Consider the following 21,409-nt stretch of genomic DNA (forward strand, 5'->3'; position numbering starts at 1 on the left):
TCTTGTAGGCAAAGAGCTCTAATGCAACATGGCTTTCAGTTAAAATTTGCATCTTGGTATTTCAGCCTGTAACCTCAATTGCAACTGACCTAAAGCTATCCAAGTTATTGAAGGCTAAATTGTAATCTTGGCTGCCCATCAGAAATGCAAGCATCCTTCCTTTGGTTGATAAGGGAGGGAGAGTGGAGGTGCTCTGCTGTGTCTCTGTCCACTGTGGAGGGAAGGTCTGTAGCACTGTTTGTAACTGGAAAGCACTGGCAGCAGGACAGTACCTGCACTGCAGTCCTGCCCACTATTTATTTCTTTCTTCAGGAGTGTTACAGCTGGTAACAGGGATTAGCAGTGCTTATAGTAAAGGTTTGACAGCATGATCTTTGCTGTAGATGCCCGAGGAGATTATTGGCTGATAAAATTAGAGGTGATGGTAAAAATGGCAGCCTTGAGCTGTGCAAGGGGTGTTGGAGGAGAGCAGTCAGCCTCTGAAACAGATGTTTTTTCAAGGCAGGTGGATGACTTTCATTAGAAATGAGTGCAAGTCAGATAAAACATCATTAAACAGCTTGTTTCCTGGAGATTTTCCACTACAAAAAACTAGTGTTAAGTAAAGCAAGACTTACTCAGCTATAATAGGATATGTAAAAATGCTCTGGTTTCTGATGGAAACTGAGAAATGACTTGTTTAGCAAATGTATAAGCAACATTGCTACAGACCTGACTGTTATCTTGGCATGGAGTGGAGACACAAACAGGGCCAGATTATGATCTCTGCCCTCTCACTGAGCCGTTCTGTGACTAATTTAATGTTCTCCATAGGGAGATACGAGGCATACAAAGGATTACTCAGTGGTGTCTAAGGATATCAGATCTAGTCCCTCTCTAACAGGATTGATTCCAGAAGATCGTGATGATGGCTGTGCCTGCTCTGGGTACTTCTGGTGTCCAAGCAGTCTGGGGTATGGTACCCTTCTTGGATCGGTGAGGAGAGCTCACGTTAGCTCCATCCTCACCCGTTAGCTGAGTAAGTAAAATTGAATAAATACAGTGCTGCTGTCAGAGTGATGTGATTCAGCTCCTTGCTTCTGGTTGGCTTCTTTGGGTCCTTCTCTCTTGTTTTCATAACATTTTCTACTACACTATACCTACAGCAATTGTGGTGACACTTTTTTGTACAAAATGATGCATGTTACCAGTGGCTGGTGTACATAGACACACTGGCAACTTCACTGGTGTTTTTCCTTACAGGAAGGCACGTGTGGTCATTGGAAGTGCAGCTTCAAGTGGAATTGGTGGTGTGTAGTTGGACAGGATTATTGTGTTCTGATCTTGTAGGCCATCAAAACTAAGCTTGCTTAGTTAAGAATCTGTTTAGTTGTGGAAAACAGTAATAACTTTTTCAAGTAGGTTGTTATACATAGTCTCATTCCTGCCTGGCTGCCTATTTTATGGAGAGAAATGGAGAGAATAACAGAGGGAGATGAGGATAAAATCTTAGTGTCCATTTCTTACTGGATTCCACTGGCTCACAAGGTGGGCTTTTGATAAGCAGAAGAAAGTGCCCTATCCTCTTCTGTTTATATATGTTAAGTGGCCTAGTTCAAGTGTCCCAAATACTGCCACTTTCCTTGATATCACGGTGCTTTGCTGGTGGCCTTCTTTTGCTACAGGTCAGATAACATGGGGGTAGATAGGAGATGAAGGACCAAGTCCTGGTGTCAAACCAGGTATCTGTCTCTGATGCTGTAGATGAAGAAACCCAGAACTTCTTCAGTAGGTGAGGCAGTATGTCCCCGCTGTTGTATTTCAGCGCTGATCACTGATCACTAGGACGGGCTGGCCATTACAAGGAACAACATTTTCCCCATAGCTCTGTTCCGATGGAGTCGTCTGAAGAATGTTTGACCTGTCCATCTTCCCTGAAGTTTTTGGGTGATTGGATGCTTGTCCCCACGTTATTCTCAGAAAAAAATTCATAGTATAGGTGGCACACATGCAGGTATATGAGGCAGAATTGTACTGGAGGTATCACAGCATGTATTAGAAGTGGGGCAGTCTGGGCAAGACTAACAAAAATATTCTGGGAGATGAGGCACTGATTTACAAGGAAGGATTAACCTTCAATTAAGGTTCAATGTGTATTTGCCAACACTGGAACTAGAATTTTGTGAAAGAAATAGTAGTTGATAGTTAAAATATGTGGACCAAAATGAAAAAATGAGAATCATTTAAGGTGGTGGGAGGATAGAAAAGGGTGTTATGAGGACAAGTAAGTTAAAACAAAGAGGAAACCTTTCCTCTCCAACCTAAAATAGACTGTAGCTTAGACTGCTAAAGAAAGTATTGGAAACTCCATCACTAAAGATGCTTAATACTATACTGGAGAAAGTCCTTGCAAATGTATTGTCATGAGTAGTCCGGCTCTGACCTATGGGGGTTGGATGACCTAATGTCTCTTCCATTTCTAGCTCTGTGCATCTATGATTAAAGTAGTTTATATAATGCAAGTGCATTTTCAATTACACTCCACCTTCTTGCGTGGGATAGTGGTGGTGCAGAGACCTCATTATATTTGTGGCACAATTACAGCATGACTTGTAGGAAATACTGCTGGTACTTGGTCTCTCAGAGACTCTGATCTCATTTATATATATGTTGGCTTTTCAAGCCATTTAGGTACGTTACAAGACTGCAGTGCTCTTTTTTCCATCTTCCTCCTTACTTGGAGGCAGTAAATATATAGAAGGAATAATTGATTCTGGTTCGGCAATCCAGTGAGCAGTCCTTGGTGAAAATGTAACTGTTTATTGTTGTAGATGTGTAATACATCAGGATTCATTTTCAGCTGCTCTCTTAGACCGAGGTCTGTTTTCTGAACCAGAACAGGACATTAGCTAAAACATAAACACAGAGAAATTAAAAAGAACAGTACTGACTTGATGTAGAAAGTTAGGCTTTCAGTGCATTTTATGCTGTGCTGGATTTTTGTGGGGCTTATAACAATTAGTGTTTGGATGGGGCAGTTTTTGCTTCCAATTATTTTATAATTTAATTTCATTTTGAAATCTATGCACCATGCAAAAAGAGTTTTGTGATGTGTCAAGTATCTTTGTCGGTGTTACAGGGCATTCAGAGTGCCTTCAGAGATTTGTCAGGGTACTTCTATTGCATGCATATTTTTTAATATATTCCTTTTAAGAATCTGTCTTGGAAGGAGCCACCCTAGGGTTTTAACTAAAATCTGCCAGCATCAAGTGTGACAAATGTGGTAGATACTACATGTAATAGATGTCTTTAGGAGTGGGATGTTGAAATCTCTAAAATGTTCAAGCACTGATTGTTCTCTGAAATTTCTCTCTGAGAAAGAGTACTTCATTCCCATTTGAGTGATGAACATCAGTGGAATTGGTCCCATGCTTATTGGCACTTTATAACAAACCTGTGCAGACACCGTGGTTGAGCTGGGTTTACTTGTGATTGAAGAACGAGATTGATTTTTGTCGTTGCCATAACAATTGGACTGTTATGTGAAAAAATGTTAGTAGTGTGCACTGGAGTAAGTTGACAGCTCTAGGATGCCTGTTCCCAAATTAAACCAACTGTTTCCAGCTCTGAGAAATAATGTCTGTTTAACTTTTGCAAGATGGAGCTCAGCAGGGTCTTAGAAATGACCTGAAGAGCTTAAAGATTCTAAAAGTGCCTTTGCTGTGCTTAATTTTAAAATGTCAGCTTTGAGCTGGAGTTAATAAGGGTAAACCAGGAGGCTGAGCTTTCACTCCCACCAGGCTATTGTGTGTACTCACAAAGTGGAGAGAACAGGACAATCTAAGGAGTCCTTAGAAGAATGTAAATGCATTGCAAGTGTCTAGACATGCAGTCACTTGTACTGTAAATGTCTTAGCACTGGCATACTCAAGTTTAAAGAAGGCTTGCACTGCCTAAACTTTAATAAACAAAATGATGGTCATTACTGTCTCACCTCCAGCTGCAGCAGTCTGGTCTTTAGAAATAGGCTAACACTTCTGCAAAAGATTTAGCTTGGTGCTTCAGGAGTCGTTGACTGACTTGAGGGACTGTGTGCTGTGAGCATCGAACCTGGGGCAGGGCAGGATGCTCAGCGTGTGGGTAGCCACTGAGCTGCTTGAATCTTCAGTCGTACAGTGTTTGTGTGCTGGGAATTCACAGGCAGCAGGTTTTGGCCACCTTTTCCAGGCTAGTGGGTGCTGTGGCTTCTGGTGTGTTCTTTGTTCTCTTTTGTAGTTGTTTTGGATGTGTTGGTTTTCATGAATGACCAGTAAACATTGCAGGAGACTGCTTCAGTCTGAAAATTGCCCTTAGGAGAGAGTCGGGATGGGGAGGTAAATAAGGTAATTAAGTTCCGGCACCTTAATTCTATCAGCTTCCTGAGGAGAAGTGGAGAGGGAGGTGCTGATCTCTTCTCCCCGGTATCCATTGACAGGACACATGGGAATGGTTCAAAGCTGCACCAGGGGAAGTTTAGACTGGACATTAGGAAGCATTTCTTCACCAAGAGGGTGGTCAAACACTGGAACAGGCTTCCTAGAGAGGTGGTCAATGCCCTAAGCCTGTCAGTATTTAATTCTGACAGGGCCTATGGACATTTGGACAATGCCCTTAATAACATGCTTTAACTTGCTCAGCCCTGAATTGGTCAGGCAGTTGGACTAGATGATCGTTGTTGGTTCCTTCCAACTGAAATATTCTATTCCTATTCTATTCTATTCCCCTGTGTCTGGGCTTCCTTTTGGGAGACCTTTGGTGGTTCCCTGCTCAGCCCCTTCCTTAGGTGCTCTGGTTTGCTTACAGAGGCACCCAGCTCTCTCTTTCTCTCTCGTGAGACCTCACAGTCTAAATTCTGCCCATGACCTCTGCCCTTAGCAGTCCAAGTTCAGGCAAATGGCAAAGTTGGGGCTTCAGTCTGAGTGGCTTGAGTTGGTGGTGGCAGCCAGGGCTAGGAGGGGTGGTGATCTGCAGCACACAGAAGCATGGACACAGTTAGGCTGCCCAGCTGATTTGTACTCACGGTGCCCGAGATGTCCTTCCTCCATCCTCTGCTTTCCTTGGTTCCTGAATAGCTGGTTCATATTTGCTTCTTTAGGACACTGCCTCCTGCGAATGGTCACTTCAGCTGGTAAGGACAACTTCTTGCTTCATTGAGGGTTTTTGGATGCTCTAGTGGGTACTTGCAGTTCTCTGAACTGTTCTTTCACAGTTGTTGGCATTTGTTAGAGTGGTGAAAATCTGGGCTCTGTGTCTCCACAGGTGAGTTGACTCATCCACATGCTGCTGGCTGGGAAGGCCATCCAGTTGTGTTAGGAGGATCTTGCATGGCTGCAGGGCGCTGCTTTGTCTACTGTGTACAAACTGGTGCTTTTCTCCATTAGCAGCACCAAGCTGCTTTTACAGTAAATCACACTGGTAGCACCCAAACTTTGCCCAACAACTGGCCATGTGAGAAACCTTGCCTCTAACACAGCCTGAGCCCATGGCTTACAAATGCAGTGCTTCATCTTGATCCAAGTAGCCTTCCACTTGAGTGAAGATGGGGTTAAACCACGACAGCCCTGACCACTGGGACTTGTAATCATCTTGTGTCGTAGGTGTTTATATTTTATGGCTAAACTAACTGATATGTTGAATTCTGAACAGTTTAGCTGGCAAAAATTGATATATTGTACCAAACCTTGCAGCACCAACTGTACAGTATTTTCTCTGCTGATTCTTGCGAATACCTTTGCATAGATGTATGTATTTGCACAAAGAAAAACAAACTGCTGTTGCAGTCCTGTGATCTGTGAACATTTTAATTACCATGACGGTAATTCCAGCTCACCAACAGACTACTTATCTTACCTCTACCACCACACTAGCCATTTATTTTAGGTCCTGTTAAAGGTAAAAAGACTAACTACTCTTCAGATATGCTTTTCCGCTTTAATTAGTCTTCCTTAAGCTGTGCAAAGAGAAACTGCACTTAATTAGCTTTCCTTAAATTAGGATTGATATACCAGCCTGTATATATTGACGTTGTCGTTACTGTGTAATAAACTAAGTGCTCTATTCTGCAATTTTTTTCCCCACGTGGTTGATTTGCAAGATGGCAGACGGAGCCAAAGCTTTGGCTTTAGCAGTGCTCTTGTCACTGCCTCAGGGCTCGGGGTGGCTGGGTCAGTACTCCGGGCACTGCCTGGGGCTGGCAGGGTCTGGCCAGTCTGTGTGGCATGTACTTTCCTGACTCTTGCTTGCAGGTCCACCACGCTTAGTGTGAGCCGTTCCCCTGATCCTCCAAAACTCTTGCAGGCATTGCCTCACTCCAGTGCATGAAACCTCTGGCCACAAGGAGGAGGGAGAAAAGATTTTATTCTTCCATCAACAGAAACTCCATGCCAGAGCAAGTCCACCTCTGCAAACCCGCATTAAACATATGTTTTGGACAAAGAGGCTCCTGTAAAAAGTGGAAGTTTCCACACTGAAATTTTCGATCAGTGCTGGGGGTTTCTTAAAGGCACATGTTTATCTCTAGTACTTTCGAGCATGAAGACCAGAAAATATCTTAACTCTGTGTGTGTCTCTATCTCCTAAACTGGTTTCCTTTAACTAACCAACTTGTGTGTATGTTGGAATGAGTGGACTTGGAACATCTCATTACTTTTACAAAGTATGTTTTGACAATTTGAAATGAATAAAACAGATTTTTATTAGGTGTAATGACAATGAGAGATGGCTCCTTTGGGGCTTTTAAAGAAGGGGAGGAGGGGGATGATCAAGCTCCTTAACCCACAAGGTCACCTTGGCAGGCCTCCAGAAGCTGGAGACAGCTGCCGATTTGTATTTATCTGTGGTCAATGCAAATGTGCATGCATGTAGCTGGGCTATTTGCTTGTGCTTAAGCAACATCTTTGTTAGCAGGTGCATAAAAAGTACGGTTGCCTTGAGGTTTAGTAATACAACCCACTGCAAGTTGGTTTTGTGATTGGTTATGGTCAGAAATGGGTTCAGATCTCTCCGAGATCCCTTGTGCCACAGCCTTTGGGGTATTGTACAGCCAGACAGTATGGTCAGGGGAGGAATCTGAATGGCTCCTTCCTCTTCACAGGGTGGACTTGCCGCGTAGCTGGGAGCAATGTTATTTCTTCACCCAGATGGTTTTTGTCAGCTGCCTCCAGGGTCCTCCCTGGGGGTTTGTGCAGGAGTGGCTGGCGTGGGTGCCAAGGGAGGGGACGGCTTGCAGAGCAGTGGGCAGGCTGCGCTGCCCACACCCAGCCTTTCCTCCCCTTACTTTTTGTTGCCTTGCCCCTGTTCTCTCCAGGACGAGAGGCGGCTCTCTGCAGCGTGCTGGAGATAAAGGTGATACCAGTAGGGCTGGAGGAAAAGCAGAAGGAGATAGCTGAGAACATGCCTTCCTCGGAGACCTTGCCCTGGAGGAGCACGTGTGCAGGGTGCTGCCCTTGGGCTCAGCACTGCGGTCCCATCGCTCGGTGGATTGTTTCCTTTCCCACATGCCAGCCCCAGTTCCTATAGCCATCTGAAACTTCTCCAGTACTAAAAACTGAAAACCAGAAATATAATTCGTCACACTTAATAATGCAGTTACTGGTGAGCAGAATTCACTTAGAAAACTTCAGCGAGGTGTACTGCTGTGTGCCAGGATTATCTCACTGCTAGGAACTTTGAGCTCTCCTTGCAGATCGGCTTCTCTTGTCCCATTGACTACCTGGCCATCGGCTCTGCAACACTTCTGGAGAGTCCTTATGCCAGGGAGTATCATTCCTTGTGTTACTTGCTCAGTGACTTTCTTACCTCACCTTGCAGTCTGTGCCCAGAATAAACTGCCTGTGACAAGTTACAAGTCCAAGTCCCTTGAGTAGTTTTAAAGGAGAAGCAGATCTGAGCCTGGTGGTAAAACATATCCCAGCTGTGCTGCACACAGAAATGCGGGTGAGAAGTGCTAAATCAGTATTTGTCTGGACCCCTCTTCAGCTTTGCATCTGTGAGTTTAAGTATCTCAGACAGCGAGCTGTGTCTGTGCCTGCAGTTTGCATGCTAAGAGGCTGCTCGGAGCCCGGCCAGCGCGTCCCGAAGGGCAGCAGGCTGTGCACAAAGCGCTGCCCAGGGAGGCTGGGGCTGCCCCGCCGGCCCCGCAGGTTTGGGCTCTCTGAACTGGGGCCACCGCTGACCTCTGTAGTAGATTTGACTGGCCAAATACATCTCAACAAAGCAGCCCCTTAGTTGCTACCATTGTATAAATGTGTTCAGAATTTGGCACTCATGTATTTATGCTCGCTTCTTTCCAGGGCAGACTGCAAATATGCACTTTGTTGAAACCAATCTGCTAATTTTTAAACTGCCTGGAGCTACAATTCGCAATGGGTGGCAGATGCTTGTAGTTGCAGGCCCGGAACATCTGGGATAAGCTATCTGTTCCCCTGAAACAGGAGCCCACATTCTCTGTGAAGAAGCTCTTAAACCTTTTTCTTGCTCGCTTGTCAGATAAAGCAAGCCATTGGTGTCCATTCAGTGCCATTTGCTCTTTTAAGTGAAGTAACTTAAAGGAAGGTTTACTGTATGTGGCAGGGGAAGTCACAGTGCCAGGATGCTGTTACCTTTATAACCTGTGCATTAGTGTCGTGCTTTAATCCCAGCCAGCAACTAAGCACCGCGCAGCTGCTCCGCTCGCTCACTTCCCCCCCACCCAGTGGGATGGGGGAGAGAATCTGGGGGGGGGGGGGGGGGGGGAAGTAAAACGTATGGGTTGAGATAGGAACAGTTTAATAGGACAGAAAGGAAGAAAATAATAATGATAATAATAACAACAATAAAATGGCAATAATAATAATAATAATAAAAGAATTGGAATATACAAAACAAGTGATGCACAATGCAATTGCTCACCACTTGCCGACTGATGCCCAGTTAGTTCCTGAGCAGCCATCTGTCCCCCCAGGCCAACTCCCCCTAGTTTATATACTGGGCATGATGTCACATGGTATGGAATATTCCTTTGGCCAATTTAGGTCAGCTGTCCTGGCTGTGTCCCCTCCCAACTTCTTGTGCCCCTCCAGTCTTCTTGCTGGCTGGGCATCAGAAGCTGAAAAATCCTTGACTTAGTATAAACACTACTTAGCAACAACTGAAAACATCAGTGTGTTATCAACATTCTTCTCATACTGAATCCAAAAGATAACACTATACCAGCTACTAGAAGGAAAATTAACTCTATCCCAGCTAAAACCAGGACAGTTAGTAGGACCTGGTGTATCAATACATGCAGGTTGGCACACCTGCATGCCCCCATACTGCTTGCAGTATAGTTGTCTGTGTATCTGCATACGCACAGCTCCCTAAAGAAAGTTGCGTAGTACCTTGGAGTGGAGGTATCCTGAAATTCCATCCTTAGGTAGAATTTTAAGGAATATATATTTATGGAAGTTAGGTTGTTTGCAAGCCTTTAAAAATTGGTTGATTCCCAGTACTGGATAGCTAGGCAGCAACAGATCAAAGTCCCGGTGTAGTTGAAAAGATTTTATATCTTTCAATGTCACAGTCTCTAATTTGTTTAGATGCATGCAAAGGATCAGAAACTAATGTGCATCTGGGGATTAAGGCAGCTTTGCTATCCAATCTGAAAGCTAGCATATTCTAAAAGATTTTCAAAGTCTCAGAAGGCAGCAAAGTGCTTTACTGATTTTTATGTCTTTGAAAATCTCTATTTAGTGTGCCTAGTGGAATTATATAAATACATGCTGCCAGCTGTCTGACACCAACAGATACCACCCAGAGCATTTAAGTACTGAAGTGGTAGGCCTGCGAAGATAGAGACATTGCTCTCACTGTGTGAGCACCCATGCAAAAAGACTAAGACTTGCTAATTCCACATGACATTTGCTCCTTTAAAAGTTCACTGTAATTTTTCCTCTCCCACCTTTACTACCCCAGGAGTATACCAGTGGTTATGCTGTAAGAAAAATAATAGGTGTTTTCATTACAGATCTCTAGAAGGGAGTTGCCATCATGATATGAGTTTTTCTGTGGCAAAGAGAAAAGAAGCGGTCTGATCTCTTCCTTGGCAGCCTCAGCCTATACCATTGTGCTTGGGGATCTTTTAACTAGGGAGGGGGCCGAACTTATTCTAAAGGTTAAGATAAAAGCAAAATAAACCAGCAAACCATTCCTTTACTGTCTTCACTGCTCTTCAGCTCCAGTCCCACATTCCACACATTGCTTGGGTGAACCCTGCTGTAGTCCAGGGGCCTGGGCAAGAAGTTGCTGTAGGGCAGCCCAGGATGAAGGGAGGCCCTGAAGCAGGAGTTTAGGAAGTTTTATTTGTTGAGTGCTTCAGGTTTTGGGTCTCGCTGGTGCCAAGCTCTGCTCCACTAAACGTGATGATTCCTGAGTCGGATGCTCTATTTTGTCTCATCTTTGTGGCCCTAGACCATATCTGTTGTCCATGTTCCCAGTGTTCCTGCCGCCCACTGCTATGAGACATAAGTATGCAAGCCTTCCAGGGCAGGGCTGCATACTCCAGGTACCACCTAGTACAGCATATGTACTTTGTACTTAGCTTTTCCTAAGCACCAAGTTGATTTGCTAGGTCTAATTAGCTGATTTGGAGCTCTTTCTTTCTATAACTTTCATAGTGTTTCCTATTGAACCTGCTTTTCCTTTTGGTGCATAATAGGCAATGTAGATGTTATAAAGTATTGTACCTCTTAGGTGTCTTTACTGAGACCAAAACTCTCACTCAATTTTGTTATCATTCAGCTTAGTTTGTAAATGTTTTATTGCCTCTGATCCGTGCTAGCTGTGCTCGTGGAGTTTCAGATGCTGCGATATCTACTCTTATGCATGGGGATGGGGGTTATTTGTGTTCCATTTAGCTTTGCAATTAGGAACAATCTATTTTTACTCTAGCTGCAAGGCATCAAGCCTTCTTCCTGCTCGTTTCTTTGGAGTGAACTTGATGGGCTAAATTGTTTAGTTTTTGTGGAGGAAAATCAGTAATGAGAGGAAAGCTGTTAAGAGCAAGCATTGGACGAAAAAGAAAAATGAAAGAAAACCCAAGGAGATTCACTTGACTAAACCCCCTTTTTTTTGTTTAGATTACATTTAGACTTTCAGATTAGTTTGGAAGACGTTTCAACAGAGTCTTCTGAAAACATGGTTGTTGTTTGGATGTCTCTGATGGTCTCTGTGTTTTGATACCTTCTTCATGACTGGAAGATAAATTTTCCTTTTCTTCTTCTCTCCTTGGATAGGAAAGAATGCATTTTCACCATCGACCCATCAACTGCCAAAGATCTTGATGATGCTTTGTCCTGTAAACAACTCCCTGACGGTATGAGATATATTTTACAAAATACTTCTCAGTGTTTATATTTGTCCGTTGACACATTTGTATATATAATTTGTCATGAAGTATTCTTTACCAAATATGAGTAGAGTAATAAACTAGTTTTTTTCTTGCTGTTTTAATTGCCTGTTTTCAGAAATCTTAGAGCACATATCTTCAAGCTGCACTCTGAAGTAGTCTTGGTGTCAGGAAATGCAGAACCATAGTGTTTTGCATAATCAGAGCTGTAATTTGATTTGAGCAGGTCTCAGCTGTCTCCTGTCATTACAGGAGTTACAGCTGAATAGCTAATATGCTGCACTTGCAGACTGAAGTTTAGTGAAACTTTGACCTTGAGTACACAGTCCCTGGATAAAGGAATCCAGTTTTTTTGAAGGTCACTGGCTGAATTGCTTTTTGGTGTTTATGGGATGCTGGGAATTGTCAGATGAACAGAGTGTGCCTTATAAGTTGTGTTATTCTTTTCTTTGCCTTTTAAGCTTTCTGTTCTGCCTTATTTGTACTTTTACTATGCTGAAAGCCAGCAGAACAGAAAGTAAAGCTCCAGAAGCCAAATCTTGATGATTCTGACTTAAGGAACTTCCCTCTTGTAAGCTTACTTTGCCATCCAAGTTCTGCTCATTTAGTTTGATGAGATCCAGTAACAGGCTTGGTTAGAAATATTGCATGATTTGATTAGCCTATCCACCACTAATAAAGAAGATGAAGTGATTTTTTTGTGTGTGTTTAGTTTTTCTTGCTCTTGTTAATCATCGCAACATGATGATATCAAAGACATCATTCCCTTTTTTTGGGTTAATTTCATTCTGTGCAATGTGGCCAATGAATTGTCATGTCGTTTAGACCCAGGTACAGAATAGTATTACAGGTCTATAAAACTGATAGAAAAATCAGAGATGAAAGAAAATTTGAGGCCAATAAAATTAATTATACTGTACGATAGCAGTTTGGGGGCAAGTTTAAGAAAAAATTGCTGTTCTATTTCACAGAAAATTTAAACAGTCATCTTGAGAGATCCTGAGCTGAATTCTGTTCTCCCTCTTTCCACTTTGTCATCTGAATTACTGTAGATATATGACAGTGTTGTGATCCCACAGCCCCTCAGATCTAAGGTGTTGAAACTCTGGCTTCTGAGGCTTTACTGCTCACATACATGTGGGTTTTAGATGCTGCAGGAAACCATTCACTGACCTGGTTTGTGGTGCATACATCTCCATTTGGAGAAAGTGTTCAAGGAAAATATCTGTTTGAACAAGAATTCTTCTTTCCCAGAAAGTCTGCAAAGCCGTTGCAGGGCTGTCACTCATACTTGGGACTTGTTGATATATCTGCTGATCAGGGATGTGGCTGCACTTTGAAGTCTGCCTTGTTTCTCCAATCCCAAGTACAGAAAATGCTGTGTAAGGACTCTTGCTCCAATCTATAAGGAAGGAGATGTACCAGTGCAGAAGGGATCCTCTTCTTGTAAGGTCCAGCCAAGAGGGTTCTAGGTGTTATTATGATGTTACTTGATTATGGGAGCTCTGTAGCATGACTGTTAAAAATCCCCTTGTGATGCAGAGGTGGGTGGCTGCAGCGCTTCCCCATACCCTGATCAAGCCTCTTTGGAACAAGTGCTTCTCATGCAATCCACCTGAGGAAAAAAAAAGATAGAAATTTTTTTAAAAGTTGCCTTCTGAGTGGACTTCATGTGCTTTGCCAGTCTTCCCTGCTTTGTTGCTTTTTGCTCTTCTCTGTACAGGCATGAGGCAGAGGGAGCTGCCTGCATGTGGGGGAGAAAGCAAACCCTGAAGTCCTCTTGGCCTGATTATTTCTGACTCATTCTTCTCCCAGGGGCTGTGTCAGGCCTGTGCTGGCTTCCTGGAGCCTCCAGATGAAGGTTTTCCCTGCCCTTCCCTGATCTTCTGTGAAGGCTAAGGAATATGTGGAAGGATCATGTCAAAGCTATGCTTTCAGGGATTGTCTTTACCTCTGTATAACACAGGAGCAGGCACAGTTCTCTCTCCCAGGATGCCCTGTTATTTCAAAGGTGATATCTGAGGCGCTTAACCAGAGTGGACAGAGGATGCTTCTGCAGTTAAAGATAACAATTCCTTTTCCCTGGAAAACCAGGTAGTTGGGAAAGAAAGGTAAAATGGATCAGACTACAGGGTCACTCTGCATAGAGAAGGTTTACAAAGCTCAGTTTTTCAAATAAGGCAAAAGTGTAAGGTGCAGGAACATTTCTCCTCTTTCAGATCCCCAAAATAAACTTCACCAGTGTGTTTTAGAAGAGACATGAAGAAACCAGGAGAGTAGGGGACAGGCACGGCTGTCTTCCTGAGAGTAAAAGTAAAGATTTGCTTGGCTTGTATCCAAGATGTATAGAATGGGAAATCCAGTGTGGATTTAGTGCTTTTGAAAGTTTCATGTCCTTCTCAGGATCATTGTGCACACTCCTATTTCCTCCAGATGAGCCTCAGAGGAGAAAATCCAAGAGGCAGATGAGTGAATGCACCCACTGGTGGCTGTCCCAGCCCGAAGGCCTTTGTTCACCCCCACATGTCATTTTGCATGAACCATTAAGTGGGAGCCTGCTCACAGCAGCCCTTTGTGTGCCAGATCTCTGCCTTTTGGCTGGAGCCGTGCATCCTTCAACAGGCTCGTTCCACCCTGGACTCCTCTCAATGAGAAGATGCTGCGAGCTGGAGCCTTCTTTAGGAACAATCCTATCTGTGCCCATCCCGGGCATCATGTGCTCTGCCTCTCCTTTCAGCCTCCGATCCGCTGTGAGAGTGGTGCCCACACTCCATCACAGCACTGCCTCAGCCTTAGGCCAAGGCAAGTCACCCCTGGAAAAGCCATGCAGTTGCATGCAAATTGAATCTCTGTGGATTCGTTACTTTTTTGGCCCACCGTGTGCTGATAGCCTTACTCAGTGATTTTCAGCCTGTGGTCTACTGACTACTATAGCACTATGTCGGTTACTATTACAGGCCCATGAAATGCGGCTGGCACAAGCAGAGGTATAAATCCATCAGCATATGTGAAATTTTTAAGATATCTGTACTTTGACTTAAAATTTTTCAGGAATTTACCAAGGTCCAAAACCAGTGCTGCGAGTCCTTTGGGTTCACTTCTTTGTGTTCACTTGCTTGCAAAGCTACGGCTGTTCCCAACTCTTCTGTGTTAAGGAGAGCCCCTATGGGAACCTCAATCTTGTGCTTAATAGAGCCTCTTGATATGTTTTGGAGGTACCCTGAGGATTTTTGGCTTTAAAAGTTGCTATGCTAGCTGCAATTATTATGACAAAGAGTTGTTTTAGAGGTTAAGAGCTTATCCAGGGCTGGCAAGGCTGCATCTCTCATGAGGACAAAGTTGTGTTAAGAGTTAACACAGCTTTTATTCCAAATGTAAACGTGGTTACAAGAAATTATTATTTTTTCCATCTTTTTTGCCCATATGTAAAACACTTTAAAAAAAAACCAACTCCACAAATCCCCAGCATGAACAAACCACATATCTGGCATCCTCATGATGTCAGGAGATCTCCAAAAATCAACAGAGAATGCAGAACCCAATTCAGAAAATGTCTCTCTGTTGGTGTATAGCACCCGTAATAACTTCAAGAAAAAAGAAAACACTCATTGCCTGCACTACTTCTATCAAACAGCTAGATCAGTGCATTTCAGAAGATTTTGAAGAATGAAATTGTCTTTGTCCTCAAGCATTGGTTGCTAATTTATTCAAGACTGTGACAGTTTCTTTGCCTTGAAGGATCTTGGACAACAAGTAGAGAGAGATAAGGGACTGTTTTTGCACCTTTGCTTAGTTTTAAAACTTGTCAGTGTAACCCTTACCAGTTCCATTTGCTGGATGGAGGACTCGCCCATGCTACATCTTCAGTAAAAGATGGAAAGGAATTTTATGCAGAAGTAGTCCACAAATCTATCATGAAGAACTACCCGGTAGCAGGGTGTCACTAGCAAAGGAAGCACAGGATGGTTATGGGAATAGCTGTATTTTTAATGGAGCTCGCAGTAGGATATTGCAGCAGTTGGAAACTTTTCAGGGATATATGTCTTAAGTGGCCCAGTCTGGTTTTGAGAGGATTTTATATTGGAGTCTGCTTTTGATTAACGGTCGTGCTCCTCGTTATTGTTTAATGATAGCAGTAGGGAGGTAAGCTTGCTGTTCACATTTGTGAGTGTATATTTTAAAAGAGATCAGCTCCAATAAAGAATGAAAATAGGGTTATTTATGTAACAGCTTCAGAAATATGAACAAAGTGTACTCCATTTAGATGACTCAGCATAATCTTAGAGTAAAGGATGGATCTGGACTGCACCTAGTTTCTACAGCCTTTGTAGAGCTGTTTCAGGGTAGCTTGAGGTTTTAAGCAAGTTCATTTCAGTCGATGCATTTTTGTGACCCTTTCTGCACATCTTGTAGCAAATTACTGCAGCCAGGAGCATACAACAGAGCTGTTCTCAGTTCATACGGGTGTCGCAGACTTTCTCAGAAAACAACCACACCGCTTTCAAGCCTGAATGTTTTCACCCAGGGTGCAGATGTTTGAAGATTTATTCTGATCTCATCATGTAAGAGCACACTAGGTGACCTGCGTGTCCCAGTGGCACCAGGCAAGTCTCCCACACTTGCCAAACTTCTTCTGGGAATTATCTTCAAGTGGTGTCTGTATTTCTGGTAATGTACACAGCTGATGCAGTTGTGTTTGAAGGCTGCTTACTGGTAGGAACAGAAATGAAATTTGACAAATTTAAAGGCAGACAATTCCATCTAGTGAAATGTCAAGCCATGATGGGAAAGGATGCAGCAGAAATGATTGGCATGCATTTCTGAGGGGTTGTCTTACCCATGTGCAGGTCTTTTGATGCTGATTTCAAAGCAGTACTTCGGGCCATACTGACAGAGCTTCTGTACATCTTTTTGCATGTATATTGATGACTAACATGGTTCTCACTGTTGTTCTTTCATTCCTGTATCCCTACAATCTTTCACAAAGTAATTCAAGTTTAAGTAATTTAAATCTTATTCTAGGATGAATTGTTGTACTGCAGAATAGAAATATATTCTACAGGCTGTTTGCCCTGTTTTTTATGTCCTTAGTGACATTAGTTGTCTGCATTTTGGAGCAAGGTCCTATATATATACATTCATTGAATCTTTCCAGTCTTTACCTGATGACCTAAGCAAATAAGACTTCTGCAGTGTGCTGCTCCCTGGTTTTTCCCTTCTCTTTAAATCCGTTCAACATGTTGGTGAATTTAAATCAAATTTACCTAAGGGGAATGGGATAAAAACCTCAAACACACTGTGTTTCTATGAGTGTCATGAAAATGGGATATAGGCAAAGAAGAGACCTTCTTTTAGTGACCCAAATCTGGAAACAGCATGACCTTTAGCAGACACCAGACAATCCATTGTGGGCTGCAGTTTTCAGAAACAGATCTGCAGAGAGTGAGGATTTACATCTCTGTTCAAGGAGCCTATTTAACACATTTTGGTAAAACCAACCAGTGTTTTGCCAAATGTTGGTAAAATTATCCCTTGTCTACTGCAGGGCTACAGACACTAGAGCTGCTTTTCTTAGACCTTGTGGATACCTTAGTAGACATCCCCTAGTGCGTGAGCTCCAGTATCTTGTGCTTGAAAAACACCTGTAAGAGCCCGGGTAGCCCCAAGATGTTCTCTCCCATCTCAGGTGACCACCCGGTCTTCCTCTGTTTCCATCCTTGTTCTTTCCTGATATAGGTTGCAAACACTTGAGTTGTTTTAATTTTGCAAAGTTGCATGCACTTGTATTTTGCTTTTTAAAACATAAATATTCCCTCTTCTATTCAGCTTTGTCCCTCTGGCCACTTAAGGACTGTAGGGTGAAATTCGCTCTAGCAACACATGGTACAGGACCTTTCAGCTAATCCGCTTGGTTCCTGCAGCATAGAGTATAGGAAGAGTTTGTAATTGGAGTTATGATGGGCTGACTTGCTTAAGGTAAACACGGAAGAATGGACTAGCGTTGAATCAAAAGTTACATTATGAAATTATGCTTCCTTCTTTGTAAGGTGTTTAAGATGAACAGACACCAGACTCAGAGACAAGGTGACAGAAACTCCACACTGATATATAAGTCAAATGTAAAAGGACCGTAAACTGCAATTTACTTAAATTTATTGCAGGAGTCAAATATGGAAAAAATAAAGAAGACCTACAAGGAGTGGGATTGTGCATAACATTTGGTCAGTTTGTCCTTTGTTATCAGACATAATTAGCTCGGCTCTCCTGTTACCTGCTGATTAGTCTGGTGGGTTTTGTTGTGTCACTAGGAAAGTGAAAAAGACATATTGCAGTGATTAGAAACAGGTGCATATCTTTTCTGTCGAGGGCTTGTGGTTGCAGACTCTTTGAAATAGGCAAAATACACTCAAGTCTGTGCCAAATCCAGATCCCTGCTGTGTCCCACAGTGTGCTCCCATGTAACGCTGGGGAACTGCAGCATGTACAGTGTATTTTGCCTCTTCTTTTAAAGTAACATGGGGTTGTGTGCGGAAACACGCATCACTTCCAATTTCCAAGTGCAGGGTTGAATGAAATCAGAGGGCTGGATTGCATCACCTTTCCTCCACCGAACATCTCTCTTGAAATCCGTGAGACAACTTGACAATGTAGGGCTCCCCTCAGCTTGAGTGGAAATAGGACACCTTGCTCCAAACTGATGGTGGTTGAAAGGGAAACAGACTGAGCCTAATTCCTAGATAAGTGCATTACACTGGGTGATAAGGTATTGGGGTGGAGATTAAGAAAGTTTGGATTTGGTTGGAGCATTGATTGCTGGAACATAATTTGTTAAAATATTTTTTGTGTATATTTGAGAGCTACTTGTGAGAAGATTAGTTAAAGGCTTGGTTAAGCAAAAGTGGGCAGGATTTGTTACTGGGAATTCATATTTATTGCACTGGATACTTGTATCAAGTATAGGTATTTTATAAAGATTCCATCCTTATCCCAAAAGCTTTTTTTTGGATAGTACACAAAGCAAGCCGTAGGGGAAAAAGGCATAGGATTAGAACAAAATAAAAGGTAGATTGTCTATGAAGCACTAACCTAATGAAGACCGTGGCTGTAGAACAGGCAAACAGATGTGCAAATACCAGTAGAATTACTCATAAAAGTGAGTTTACTTTCCTGCAGGGAGGAGAGATGCTCTGGGCAAAGTCGCCTTCCAGATCATTTCAGTTCATAAGTTCAGGACCTGGGACAATTCCCCAAAGATTTAGAGGTGCGGGATTTTGTGTCCCAGGGGATCTCACTAATGTTTGTGGATACAGACTTAAAACCAATGGTGTCTGATTGTATATTGAAGAAAAACTCCAAATGCCTTTAAGGAGCTGGGTAATGGGAAGAGGATCCTGAAAAAGTCTGTACAAACAGATCTAAAAGCACTTTGCCTAGGATTTCTGTTCACTAAAAAGGACCTCAGGGACCAGGAGAGTCTTTAGAGAAGAACCACAAATGATAGGTGATGACCAAATAGAGCTAGAGAAAACAAGATTTTTTAGTAAATTTAACAGATAAGAATCAGAATATATGTGAGGAAGATAAACTTTAAAAGGGTACAAATAGCTAGGAATAAATTTCCACATGGTTAACTTCAGTCATATGTTCTGTTGCATGCAGGCAGCAAAGAAGTTACTGCTGTATATATTCTTTATTATGAACTTTTTAAAATGGCAGGGTCCCTCAGAATCACTGCGCTATTGTTCTAACTTTTAATTTATTGCAATGCAGGGGTTTCAGAAACCAGCTGAACAGGAGAAACATCTTCTTACAGTGCAATTCACTACAGTATTTCTTGATTGTTGACTATTATGCTAGTTACACAGAAAGAGTAAAACCAGGTGCAGATCGAAATATTTTGGAAATCTTTCAAAAAATAAACAAAAAGTTGGATGGCTAAAAGTGAAATCTCAGTGGTTGCCTTGTGTTCTCAAAAAGGTTGAAATGTCAAGGCTGTTCAGTGGAAGTACCCTGTATGTGTTTGGCCTAGCACTAAATCCCACGGTGTCTTTGAATGCCTGGGAACACTTGCTCAGCCTTGGATTACTGTGTACAGTAGAGATATCACAAAAGGGACTGACCTAGCAGTAGAGAGAGGCTGGTCCCTCCCCACTCTAAACCTTCATTTCAGGAAAAGGATGATGTCCTACACCCAAAATGATTGTAATTCATCTTGAAAGCTGCTGGGTGCCACTTCCCATCTCTTTAAATTCAAAGACTGCTGATTTCCTGATAGAGTTAGCCTCTTGAATGAGTCTTGGAATAGCGATAAAAACAATTCATGACGTGAATACCAAAAATTGTCCTTTTACCTTCATCACGTTGGCTGGAAACCTCAGTGTTAAGAGACTGCTTGAGAGAGCTAAGTGCAGTCTGCCTTGGTAACTTCTCCCTCCCAGCAAAGACTGCTTTCTGAGCTGGGAATCTGAGTTCACAGCAGCACAGTCATTGCCTTGGTGTCATGCCTGACATCTTGTCTTAGTGAAGGATTGAAGATCCATCTGCCAAGTGCTTGGGATAGACTGCAGGTAGCAAAGATTCACATTGGGTCTAAGTCATAAGTAGTCATTTAGAGGTTCTCCCAGAGATGACCACATAGCAAGTACTGTCATTCAGTAGATAAATCTGATGTATTTGAGGTTTGTAACTCCTCTTCACTTTGCTCATTACACTTGAATCTTGCAAAGAAATCAAAACAATTTATAAAACCTCTAAGTGGAACTTGCTATTTTGGCACCTCACAAAGTCTGCTAGGCACTTGTGCAGGCACAGAGGAAACCAGCTTACCTGTGACCCTCTGCTGGTAAAAAGGTACCAGCATAGGAACAGGGAGAAAACCTGCACAGGCAGAAGGTGGGACATAGGCATCGCTGCATAAGGAACCATTATGTCTCGTATCAGTCTGCCAACGCTGGACACGTTTGATATATCAAAGAAATGGCACATTCTCTTCATTTTCCATCATTATACTGTCTGTCCCCAACTGTCCTGTGCTTTAGCCTGACTTTTAAAATACTTGGGCCCCACTTGCATCTGTATTTTCCTGCTTGTATCTCGCTCAGCAACGTGAACAAATCTTTATGCATTATGCTTATTCTGTTGGATATCATTCCCTGTGTCCTTCAGTCTGCAATTAAATGTTTTATCTTTACATGCTGTGTAAATTCTGTCCTTCTGAGTATTTAGTGTTTTTCCCTCGGGAGAATTCCTTCTTGTGTAAGTATCCAACTTAATGGTGCAGCGGTACCGCTTGCACAGAAGAGCTCTTTCATTCTCCTCTGGAGTTATTGCATCAGGTTTGAAGGTAGTTTTCAGGAATGGTGTAGGCAGTAGGTGTGTTCTGGATGGCAGCATCTCCTGTCACAAGGTGATGAAGACCTGATGTGGGTTCACTGGCAACCCACAAGACAGGACACTCTTGTGTTGTTTCTCTGCCTTGGTAACATGACATGATCTGTGAGGACTGGAGACCTGAATTCTGATTGATCACCAGCTTAGATGTTTCTGGCTCATGGGAGCTGGAAGTTGGGAGAACACCACCAGCATGAAGATCTACCCCATGTTCCTATGGGAGGATCGACCCTCCCACTCTCCTGAGAGCCTGGGAATACCTCGTGCTGACCACGAGCCATCTCTGAGCGTATCCTTCAGAGCTGGGCAGCATGGGGGAGCACCTTCCTTGTGAGGGCTTTAAATGCTAACCTTAGCCAAAGTATTTGAAACGGTGCTTAACTGATTTGCCTTGTGCTAGTTTGTGTATAAAACTCAGGGCTCTGTAATGCACGACGCATGAAGTGCCACATTATGGAGGTGTCCTGGCTTTGTTTTGAGGTATAAAAGGTAGCTTTTAAATTCTATTAAGTGGTTTTAGGACATTGCTGAATTTATTAGCTGCTACAGACAAAAACTGTATGCAATTCACATGGAAGCCCTGCTCCCAGCATTTAATTTAGTAATAGATAAAGTCTCCTCATAATTCTGAAACTA

The 21,409-nt window shown here is 42.8% G+C and overlaps 1 protein-coding gene across 3 annotated transcripts in view; it reads left to right on the plus strand.

Moving 5' to 3' along the window:
* DIS3L2 (DIS3 like 3'-5' exoribonuclease 2) overlaps positions 1-21,409 on the plus strand; it is a 197,026-nt gene that overhangs the window by 89,777 nt on the left and 85,840 nt on the right. For all 3 annotated transcript variants that reach the window (XM_069792502.1, XM_069792503.1, XM_069792504.1), the window contains one exon: positions 11,271-11,350. In XM_069792502.1, coding sequence (XP_069648603.1) covers positions 11,271-11,350 — 80 coding nt within the window. The remainder of the gene's footprint in view (positions 1-11,270; positions 11,351-21,409) is intronic.

Source organism: Haliaeetus albicilla, chromosome 9 (genome assembly GCF_947461875.1).
Source record: "Haliaeetus albicilla chromosome 9, bHalAlb1.1, whole genome shotgun sequence".
Classification (NCBI taxonomy): Eukaryota; Metazoa; Chordata; class Aves; order Accipitriformes; family Accipitridae; genus Haliaeetus; species Haliaeetus albicilla.